This window comes from Neophocaena asiaeorientalis, unplaced genomic scaffold, assembly GCF_003031525.2.
Source record: "Neophocaena asiaeorientalis asiaeorientalis breed wild unplaced genomic scaffold, Neophocaena_asiaeorientalis_V1.1 scaffold100, whole genome shotgun sequence".
In the NCBI taxonomy this organism is placed as follows: Eukaryota; Metazoa; Chordata; class Mammalia; order Artiodactyla; family Phocoenidae; genus Neophocaena; species Neophocaena asiaeorientalis.
Window position 1 is genome coordinate 3,322,717 of NW_020173955.1, and position 12,147 is coordinate 3,334,863.

Here is a 12,147-nt window from a genome sequence, read left to right on the forward strand (position 1 = left end):
GATGTTATTTGCAAACACTTGTCCTCATTTTTCTCAAAAAAACTCTACTTTTGGAGGTTATTTGATAAGCAGTGTGGGAACTAATAAGTTTAAGTGTCCATACACTACCTAGTACCCAATTGTACCCAATAAATTTTTTTTTTCTATTTTGATATATTTTGTTGTTGTTTTGAAGCATATGAAAACAACACATCATTAAGTTCCATCTATGCATCTCCCCTTACCTCCAAAAAAGTATCATATTAAGAAATTTTTCATGTGGACCTGATAGGTATATTTGATTCTTCCCTTACTATTAAACCACTGGCGCATCTTTAGTGTCTTTCCATAGCACATAAAATAGGAGCTAAACAGAGGAACAACCAGGAAAGCTGTTGATTACAGTTTAAAGGTCTGACATTGTAACAGGCTAACTATATATATATATAGGGAAAAAAGTCTTAAAAGCTTCTTTTTAGGACTTTTAACCTGCTTGTGTGCAGAGTGATAATTCTTTGGCATCTTTTAGTAAGGAGGCAACAATATTGCTACACCGTGCTTAAGATGAAAGTATATGTATGTGTCTTCTAAAGTATATCAGATCCTTTTAATTAATTAATTAATTAATTAATTTATTTATTTTTGGCTGTGTTGGGTTTTCACTGCTGTGCTCGGGCTTTTCTCTAGTTGCGGCAGGCAGGGGCTTCTCTTCGTTGTGGGGCGCGGGCTTCTCATTGCAGTGGCTTCTCTTGTTGCAGAGCACGGGCTCTAGGTGTGCACGCTTCAGTAGTTGTGGCTCGTGGGCTCTAGAGCGCAGGCTCAGTAGTTGTGGTGCACAGGCTTAGTTGCTCCACGACATGTGGGCTCTTCCCAGACCAGGGCACGAACCCGTGTCCCCTGCATTAGCAGGCGGACTCTCAAGCACTGCGCCACCAGGGAAGCCCTAATAAGTATTCTTGGTTAGAGGAATAGAGGTTGAGAAGTCTCCTTCCTACCCCTATCTCTGAATCTCCCATTTCCCTTTCCTGAGGCAAATGTTCTTAGGTATTTTTCAAGAGATAATAAGATTATAATGTAAGAATATTTGTATATATACAGTTGACTCTTGAATAATGTGGGGGTTAGGGACACCAACCCTCCACACAGTCAGAAGTTCATGTATAACTTGTAGTTGGCCCTTCATACCCGTAGTTCTTCCATATCCATAGTTGTGCATCTGTAGACTCAGCCAACTGAGAATCATGTAGTACTGTAGTATTTACTACTGAAAAAATCTGCTTATAAATGGGTCTGCGCAGTTCAGACCATTGTTCAGGGGTCAGCTATATACTTAAAACACAAATGGTAGCATTCCATTTATATTCTTGACGCCTTGTTTGTTGTGCTTAATATTATCTTAGAGAACATTCCATATTAGTACATATAGAAAGTTACCACATTCTTTTTAAGATGTGCATTGTCTGTAATATGGTGGGTACCATGATTTATTTTACCTGTTCTCTATTAATGGACATTTGTTTCCTTTCTTTTGATATTATAGTATTATAGATAGTATCCTTAATACATACATTATCTAATGCATGTTGGCTAAATACCTAGGTATGGAATTTTGAGATCAAAAAGTATGTTTTTGTTAACATTGAAATATATTGTACATAAAGAGAATATGAAATGAGTAATAATAAAATGAAAACGACCAATGTACCTACCACCCAGATTAAGGAGTAGAACATTATTAGAAGCTAGTTGTGTGTCCCTCCCTGATATCATCCTTTCCACTTCCCCTTAACACTATCTTGATTTGTTACTCTTTTTTTGGTGTTCTTTATAGTTTTACCTCCAGTGTATATATTCCTAAACAATGTATTTAGTTCTGTGAAACAGATAAGTGTGCACAAACTTGATGGATTAAGGAAAAGAGAGTATGGCCTTGTTAGGTCGCGGAAGAACACAAGCTAAAGAGGATGTACTTTCACCCTCTCTAAAGATTTGTGTAAAGCCTCATCTGAGGTTATCAGTGAGAAAATTCTCAAGTTTAGGTCTTGGCACAGTGAAGACGTATTTTAGTGCTTTAATGTTGACAAGATGCTGAAATACCAACAGAAATACAGTCACAGAGTCTCTTCTTTTTCTAATCTCTTCATGACTTACTTTAGCTCTTAGGAATAGATCAAAATAGAATTTCTTCTGTGAGGTAATATGAATGTCTTCTGCTGATTTAAGCAGTAGGACATGAAGGTGAGAGTAGAAATTTCACTGTCATATTCTGGTAGTGAACATGACTGGTAAAGACAGTCTGGGTTCAGGTAAGAATCTGGACCAGGTTCACTTGCCATTCTTTCCTTAGATAGAGAAGATATTATGAAGGCAGCAGAGATTTTGGTCATGTGGCCCTCAGTAATACATTTTTCTAGTCACACTGATCCTGTTCTCTATCCTTCACATCTGATGCACAGCAGTTGGATCTCGTTTATCATCCTCATAATTCTTTTTGTCTCTCTCCTATGTTGACTATTCTCTTTCCAGTATTCCATACCTTCTTTATTGGTTCACTTTTTTATTTAGCTGGAATACAATGCAATTGTCCAGTAGCTTCTTGAGAGAATGTTGATATGGGGTAAAGTCTGTGATTCTTTGAATGATCAAAAATACATTTCTCATACTTTAAGTGGTGATTTGGCTGGGTATAGAATTCTAGATTGGAAACAATTTTGTTTCAGAATTTTAGAGATATTACTACATTGTGTTTTGTGGTTCTGTTATTGCTGTTTAGAATTATGAAGCCATTCTGATACTTTTTTACACATCCAATTTTTTTTCCTCTTCTAGAGCTTAATGAATCTTCTTGTTCCTAATATTCTGAAATTTTACAATACTAGGCCTGAGTATGGATCTGTTTTCAACAATTGTAATGGGTACTTTAATATTTAGAGGTCCATTTTAGTTTGGCAAGTTGTATCTTTAAGTTCGGGGAAATTTTCTTGAATTAGTCTTCCTGTGTTTTGTTTTATCATTTATCTCTAAATTCTTTATCTACGTGTTTCATCTCTTGGACTATTCCTAATTTACTTATCTTTTCTTTCTTATGGTTCATTTCTTTGGGTGTTAACTTCCTGAGAGATGTTCTCAACTTTATTTTACAATTCTTTTGAGTTTTTCATTTTTGCTGTCATGCTTTTAATATCAGACATCTGTTTTGTGTCCTCAGAGTACTCCTATTATCTTAGTTGAAATATCTTTTTGAGAATATTGGGGTTTTTTCTTTCCTTAATTGTTGAATCTTTAAAAATCCAGACTGATGGTGCCTGCATTTCAATTAGAATGTTTAGCTAATTACCTAATTATTTTCTGTTAATCTCATCTCGTCTTTAACCTTACATTTACCACTGGCATTCTTTATTCCTACGTATAGATTGAAAATTTTCCATTTGCTTTCTTTTTTCTTCCTCTTTCTAATGAATTTCCCTTAAAAATGTTTATGTTGCAGATCTGGTGATGAATTTTCTCAAGCTTTTTTTGTTTGAATAAAAAGTTTGTTTTGCCTTCAATTTTGAAAGAAATTTTCACTGGATATAGAATTCTAGGTAAAGAAATTTTTTTCTTTCAGGACTTTATAAAAAAATTTCCCATTATCATTTGGCTTGCAAAGTTTCTGACCAAAAGTCTGTGGTTTTTCTTATCTTTCATCCTTTGTATACAATGTGTCTTTTTAACTGTGCTTCGTTTTAAAGATTTTTCTTTAACATTGATTTTCAGCAGTTTGATTATTAATGTGCTTTGTTGTGTTTTTGTGTTATGCAGCTTGGGTTTAGTTCAGCTTCTTGGGCCTGTTGTGTATTTATAACAATTATCAAATTCGAAAAAGGTTAGCAATTATATATATTTTTCTTTTTCCTTACCCTTCACCATAATTTCTGGGCTTCTAATTAAATGTATCTTAGTCTGTTTGTTAGTGCCTCATAGATCACTGAGGTGCTGTTCTTTTCCTTTATTCCTTTTCTTTTTTTCTTCTTCTCTCTTTTTCTTTTCCTTCTCTTTCTACTGCTTCGATCCCTCTTCTCTTTCCCTCCTTTGTCAGGTGTTGATCTTGTTCCTGTGCCAAATCAGTATAAGTCAGATTATGGATTATAAATTTGTTTCTGGTTTAGGATTTATCTTTTTGAGGTCTTGATGGTAACTGTAAGTGCATTTGATTTCCAGCTTGCAAACTTGTTTGCTATTATCTATTCTTTTTTTCCCTGTCAGATGTTTGTAAAATTTTTATAATTTACTTTATTGCAGCTTCAGAGGATAAAAACTAGATACGTGTTGTTTAATATATCATCATAACCTAAGAATTTTTAAGATTTCTTTTTCCTTTTCTTGTTTTGAAACATTCATTGCATTAATATATTAAATTTTGGGGGACTTCCTTGGTGGCGCAGTGGTTAAGAATCTGCCTGCCAGTGCAGGGGACACGGGTTCGAGCCCTGGTCTGGGGAGATCCCACATGCCGCTAATGCTAAGCCTGTGTGCCACAACTACTGAGCCTGCTCTGTTGAACCCAGGAGCCACAACTACTGAGCCCACATGCCACAGCTACTGAAGCCTGTGCACCCTAGAGCCCATGCTCTGCAGCAAGAGAAGCCACTGCAGTGAGAAGCCCATGCACCGCAACGAAGAATAGCCCCTTCCCACCACAACTAGAGAAAGCCCACACACAGCAGCGAAGATCCAACGCAGCCAAAAAATAAATTAATTAAAAAAAAAAAGATACTAAACTTTTTAAAGATAGCAACTTTTTCGAGAACTGTTAAGGAATAAACAATTCTTAAGTTAAAAAAGATCCTCAAAAGTAGTAGAACATATAGAAAGCTGCTCAGTTAACTGTAAAAACCAATTCAGCCGTTATAATTGAAAGTTGATACGTTACGTACACAACATGTAGGCCTAATTCACATATCAAATAGAGTCCAAAATCCTAGATAAACTGCTAGCCATCTTAGTTCTATTTTGTAACAAAGTCGTGCATGCTTAGGGTCTCTAACAAACTGGGAAGCAAATCAACTCCATATTATCTTAGCAATACATCACTACTAAGGATGTTTTATCTCACTATTGTAAAAAGATGAACAGTCATAGATTTATTAGATTATCTCAATAACATAGAAAATAAATTTTATTAATAAAAATCTACCGAAGTATTAGAAGTTTAATATAGAGTTTCTCTTCATCTAGTAGCCCATGTTTTTCTTAAGCACTAATTTTAAATGATTTGGATAAAACATTACTATCAGAAGAGGGAACTCAGTGATAATTTGAGGGTAATATAATGATGAATAGGAAACTAAAGAAATCAAGTGTTTTGTAGCAATTTAAAAAACATAAGATACTTGTTTGTTTGTTTTGCTGCACGTGGCTTGTGGGATCTTAGTTCCTGACCAGGGATTGAACCCAGGGCAGTGGCAGTGAAAGCGGTGGAACCTAACCACTGGACCGCCAGGGAAGTCCCTAATTAGGGTACTCTTAATGTGACGTGTTTGTGGAATATATGAGAATAAAACATTTTTGAGATATGTAAATGAACACTTGAATAAGTGATTATACCTAGCATCTCTATATAAAATATTGTAGAGATGCCATGTTAATTTCTTAATATATTTTACCTAAATCTGAATGAATTTTTACTTTAAATTGGATGAAACTACTCTGAATAATAAACTGTGTGAATAAACTAAACAGTATCAGAAGTTCTGAGAGGAAAACCTGAAAGGATAATAGATGAATTTCAATACTAGCTATTATACATTTAAAAACTACAATATTATCTCATAAAGAGTGTTAATTAAATCACAATAGATAGCAAAGAAATAGTCTTATGAGATGTTCAGTTTAGGGGCAGAAAGAAAAACCCTGTTTCTCTCATGTTCAGGATGAACTTAAAGTATTCTTTATACACACATGCGCGTGCATACACACAATAAACTCTAGGACGATTCAGAAGATATAGGATTGAAAATTTGTCAAACTTTTGGGAGGGCCAAGGTTTCTAGGCTTAGAAATAACAAGGGAAAAAAACATAGGTTTAGCTACACAACAATTAGCAATTTTGCTACACAACAATTATATATTTTTTAATATATAATTTTACTTATTTATGCATGCTGCGCCGGGTCTTAGTTGCGGCATGCAGACTCTTAGTTGTGGCATGCAGACTCTTAGTTGTGGCACGCATGCGGGTTGTAGTTCCCCAGCCAGGGATCAAACCGGGCCCCCTGCATTGGGAGCATGGAGTCTTGCCCACTGGACCACCAGGGAAGTCCCATACACAACAGTTATATTTAAGGAAAAATACTGAAATGAATCTTACTGGAGGAACCCATTATCCTTTCCTGTGTTTGAAATATTTTCAGGTAGAATTTTCTTACTTGAGTGGAGGGAAAAGGTAATTTTAAAACGTTATGTGTTGTTGTGGAAAGCAGTAATCGTGCTTCACTCATTCCTGAAAATAGTTGGTTAGTGCCTATCCAATGGAATTTTCCTACATTAAGTTAATAAAATTTAACAATATTTGAGTTTAATTATTCATCATATATTTCATCATTTTGCTTAACTTTCTTCCTCTGTCCAGCATTTTCTTTAAAAAAAATTTTTTTTTCATGGATTAAACAATAATTAATTTGAATGCCTGCTGTTCTAATGCTGGGAATACATGTGTGCCTTTGTGGAACTAGGTTGGGTTTTTTTAGTGGGGGAGACAGATACTTAAATATAATATCAGATGCTAATAAGTGCTTTACAGAAAGATAAAGCAGAGTAAGGGATTAATAGTGAGATGAGGCTTTTTAGATTGAGTAGTTAGGAGGAAGGCCTTTTAGAGCTCACATTTGATGAAAGACTTAACTGTGGGAATGATCCATGTGCATTCCTGGGGAGGAGCATCTTAGACCTTGAGATGGGAACATGCTTGATGCTTTCAAGAAAGAACATGCTGTGTGGCTAAAGCATATTTTGGTAGGGACGATGGTGGGAAATGAAGTTGAAGCAAAGAGGACTTATGAATTCTAGAAATGAATTGCTTCAGTCTGTTGAGTTCGTTGAGCTTACTGTAATCTAGAATGTTGTAGCTCATCTTTTTTCTTTTCTTGTCAGAACTTTTTTTCTGCCATATAATCTATTTTATTTTGTGTTGATAGGTAGTAACAGGGAAGAGAAAACTCGATCATTATAAATACATGCTGGTTACTTGTGAACTAAGGCATTAATGAATCTGTTTCTCCTGCATGTATTGCTAAGGGGAAAAGCTGTAGGTTCCCAGAAAGCTCTGTAGTGTTTTTTACTTGTAAAAATTTTCATATTATTAAGCAAGCAGGAATTGATCTTATTAGAGTGATGCTAAAGGAGGATTTTCTTGTAATTTTTAGTGCCTAAGGCTAACATCAGACAACAGAAAATAATATAAGAAGTATGCTTGACCCTGTTTCTTCTGCACTCAAGAATTCTATTTAAGCTTAATGTCCAGTGGAATTAATTGCTGTAACTGTGTATTCATGTTGGCAAGTAAGTTAACTCTTATAAAAAAGTTCACTTATGTTTTCTGTTTTTAAGGAGGCCTTATGGGACCAGTCAGGATGATTTCATCTGGACATGAATTAACAACAGATTATGATGAGAAAGCACTTCATGAGCTTGGTTTTAAGGACATGCAGGTACGCGTAAATGTGGTTTGAGTTTTAATCATCTGTTGACTTATAGTCAGTAGTTGTTTAGTTGAAGATACAGTTCAAAAACAGTTCTTACTGCTTTTGTTAAAATTGTAAGGGAAGTTATTTCCTACCTCACAGATTTATTAAACCAAAAACTTGATATGTCTAATTATGTGTTGATTTTTTCCCCCCTGTTGCTCCTATTTTTATAGATGGTATTTGTATCTTTGGGTGCACCAAGGAGAGAACGGAAAGGGGAAGGTGTTCAGCTGCCAGCGTCTTGCCTACCACCCCCTCAGAAGGACAACATTCCGATGCTTTTGCTTTTACAAGAACCTCATTTAACTACTCTTTTTGATTTATTAGAGATGCTTGCATCATTTAAACCACCCTCAGGAAAAATGGCAGTTGAAGATAGTGAGGTGACTATATCATTTCATTTTCACAAAATCTTGTTTTGTCTTTCTGTTGAGTGGAAAATAATTTTCTCAGTAATCTCTTAAAAGCAATAAAACCAAGGAATCAGTTTATTAATTCATTAACTATTTAAGTACCTAATATATCCTTTTGTTCACAAGGATCAAAATAGACACAGTTTCAGCCTTCATTGAATCCAGTGGGGAAGACAGGTAATTGACATGCCTAACAGATAGTTTCAAGTAAACTAACAGATAAATAGTTTCAGGTAGAGATAGTTGCTATGACTTGCCACTATTAAGGACTGGTGATAGGCAGACTTTATATTTTATTTGGTCAAGGAAGGTTTCTCTGAGGGAGACCATATAAATCTGAGCTTGCAGGGTGAAAAGGAGCCTACTAAATGAAGTGGATGAGGAATGATCTGGATAAAGTAAACTGATTCCTGAAGCCCTTGATATAAGAAGGAGTTAGGCAGGTCTGGGAATTGTTCGGGAGCTGGTAAGTAGATGGTGGAAGGTAGTGGGAGAGTAAAATGAGGGGAATGAAATGAAAAGATAAACAGAGTCAAACTGGCCATGGCAGGCTATTTCCAGTTCACTCAAAGTAAAGTGGACAGCATTGAAGTATTTTAAGCAGAGAGACATATGTTTCGATTTTTGACTTAAAGGTAATAGGTTTGTTTGGCAAGAATAGAAAAAACAGTAAGGAACCTAATGTAGTAGTCCAAGGAAGAATTGACTTTAAATAACATCTTTTTAGTGATGACTCACAAACTTAGTTCTGCAGACCAAACCTCTTTTCTGAGTTCCAAACTCATATATCCAGTTGTTTACTTGATGCTTCCACTTGATGTCCCATAGGCATCCATTCTTCTTCATTCAACTGGAATCCACCCAGTTGCTCATGCCAGAAACCTGGATGCCATCTCTGTTTTTCTTCTTCCTGAACCCGAGTCTATCCCTACTTCTAATCCAATCTACCACAAGTAATGTTGTTTTGACCTGTTGTCCACTTAATTTATTTCCACTGCCACCATTCTATTTCAGGGCACCATCTTTCTTGGAAGAATCATTATTTTGAGACTGAGTGGCAAATAAAATAGTGGTGCTTTTATGACTTTCCTTATGTTAGGCTAACTGTTCTTTGTTTCCCAACAATGTTAAGTGGCTTCTTTCTATGTTTCCAGAATGTGTTTGGTCATGAATGACCAAATTGAGTCATCTGTTCCCCATAACCTGGTATCTTTTGTGGTGGCACATTCTTAAATTCCTAAGAAATCCCCTTTTTGTTCAAGCAGAATAATCAATAATAGATGTCCATAAACCTTCATTTCCTCACCTGTTAAATTTTATGCCATAAATACTTAATAACCTTTTACTTCATGTCAGCAGTGTATTGCCAGTTTAAAAGAGAGAAAGATAATTATAAGAATTTCCCAAAAAAAAAGAAACAAAAAAGAAAAATTTCCCAGTTTTCCAGGAGGGTACTAGTGTTCTACACAGTGTGTTATGGGAACATAAGCAGTAAACAAAAATTTGGGGGAGATTTCTGTAAAAGAGGAGTTATTTAAATTGGGTCCAACTGCTGATAAAAGAAGGAAGAGAAGCATTACAGAGTCACAGAAAAGTGAATGGCATGATTGAAAAATTGGGAGTGTGAGTATGATGTAATTCAAATATAAGGACAGAAAGGGAGATTGTAACCTATACCACAAAGAACCTTAAGAGGTTTTTATTCTTAGTAAAATAGATGGCTATTATCATGGAAGATTTTAAAACAACAAAATGAGATCTTTTTTGGACTTTCAGAAACAAAGTTTCGGTATTAGTGTGGAGGATTATATTAGAGAAAACAAAGACCAGAGGTACAAGAGCCAGTTAATAGGTCATTGTAATTGTCCATGTGAGGCCTAAACCAGAGAGAAAGCATTCATTTTGGGGCAGTTATATTATTGAACTTGGTGACAAGTATGCCATTGGTGGTGTGGGGTTTCTTTGTTGAGCAAGACCGGTTCAGTCTTGAAGAGGATTACCAGAAGAATAAAGGATCTCCACTGTGTATGACCCATATTGTAGGGCCTTTCAGTCATAATGTAGAACATAGTCTTGTACACCTGGGAGATTTTTTTTTCTTCAAATAATTTTTTGCACAGAGTTCAGTCCCTTCCTCCTTTCCTCCCTCTCTCCCCACCTTCTCTTTTTTAAACTGGATGTTTACAAAGGAATAAATTTTATTTTACTGAGGAACTCTCAGTGCCTTGTCCCCAAATAAACTAGAAGTGTTACTTGGGTTGCTTCTCTTTCTTCATCAGGGCTGTGAAAAGCAAAGTTTACTTTGAAACTCCTGTCTCTAAAATTCTCTTGCCTTCAAAGTATATTAGCTTTATACCATTGTACAAAAAGAACGAAATTACTTTTTGTAGATGTGTAAGAAGATTCCTTTGGCATCTCTTATACTGTATAATATCTCAGAATCATTATGACAACAGCTAGTAGTAGAATAATACTATACAAATTCATACTTTGGAACATTCCAAAACTTTTGCTGCTTTAGCTTTTGCTGCTTGTTCACCTCTTGGGGTTGTGCTTTAATTAAAAAAAAAAAAAGAAAGAAACTTGCCTATTTCTTACATACCTTCTGTAATATTATTTAGCTTACTGTTATCTCAGTACCTTAGAGAGTTCAAATTTAACAAACAATAATGGAAAAAAGTAGGTTCTTTAAAATTGTTTGCTTTTCTCTTAATCTCTGCTTGTCTGAGACTGGAATATAAGGAAGGCATGGATTAGCGAAATAAGAGAAACAGGTGTACTCTTTTCCCAAATGTAAGGTCAGGGATTTAATTTTCCAGGTCTTTGTCATTCTTAGAATAGTGACCTGCAGGGAAGAAATAGATGATAGTCTTATTGAAATTTACTTGATGGCTTTATAAAACAGACATTTTCACTTTTGTTTGAAAAGTTTTTCTGAGGAAAGTGGCCAGACTTGCAGATCACTTTTTCCCAGAAAAGTGTTCACTAACAAGTTGAAAACCCACTACTTTGACATAACTTAATTTATTGAATAAATTTATTTACTGTGTAACAAATGCTTTATTCTCACTTTAAAGTAAGATTTAAAAATATTATCAAATATGATAATTAGTGATTTTATGCAGATCAAACTTAAGTTTAGATGTTTCAAAAAACTGATCTGTCTTGATAAGCAGTTCCTCTCATTTGTATAGAGCTTAAGATGTGAAGAACTTCATCTTCATGCAGAAAACCTCTCTAGGCGTGTATGGGAGCTACTGATGCTTCTTCCTACATGTCCTAACATGTTGATGGCATTCCAGAATATCTCAGATGAACAGGTAAGTCCACAAAATATTTTTACTTCCCTGGAGGATGGTACCAGTTTACATTCCTACTGGTAGTGTATGAGAGTGCTTGTTGACTGGTAACCTCAGTAAAATTTTCCCATTTAATAGGTAAAAAGTGCCATTTCATTTTAATGTTCATATATTTAATTATTAATGAGATTGAATAATATGGGCTAAATACAAGGCAAGGATTTTCTCTAAAATTATCTTTAGAAAACAGTGAATTTGCCTTTATATTAGTGTTTTTTCATATTACTTAGTGTTCTGAATATTGCTTTGTTTTTGACAACAAAAAGTAACGTTTAGAGAAAATACCTTGTGATTTAATGACATTGCTTCAGGGCTTGTTTTGGCTGCTTATACAAGTCAACTGGTAGAAATAGAGAAAAAAGGAGTCAAAGAAATTTAATATATATTAATATTCCCAGAGGCATGACCTCACATGTATTAAGTGTTATATAGCTCTGTAAAGATGTCTGTTAAAATTAAAGATTATTTTTAAAAGCTATATAATAAGGAGTTACTTAGTGGGGATACCAACAGAACACCTGTAGGGCTAATGGAAAAACAATGTCTTAATGTTATGCTAATGTTATCTATGATTTGGGACGTTGTTATGTGATTTCTCAGGGTCTTGTATTTCAAATGACTTGGAAGTGAAGAAGATGGGTCTAGAAAATGGTGGATGACTCATTGTAGCTC

At 35.0% G+C, this 12,147-nt stretch overlaps 1 protein-coding gene across 4 annotated transcripts in view; it reads left to right on the plus strand.

Moving 5' to 3' along the window:
- Nucleotides 1-12,147, plus strand: part of USP34 (ubiquitin specific peptidase 34) — a 232,622-nt gene that overhangs the window by 136,450 nt on the left and 84,025 nt on the right. For all 4 annotated transcript variants that reach the window (XM_024753009.1, XM_024753012.1, XM_024753013.1 and 1 more), the window contains 3 exons: nt 7,567-7,667; nt 7,877-8,086; nt 11,311-11,436. In XM_024753009.1, coding sequence (XP_024608777.1) covers nt 7,567-7,667; nt 7,877-8,086; nt 11,311-11,436 — 437 coding nt within the window. The remainder of the gene's footprint in view (nt 1-7,566; nt 7,668-7,876; nt 8,087-11,310; nt 11,437-12,147) is intronic.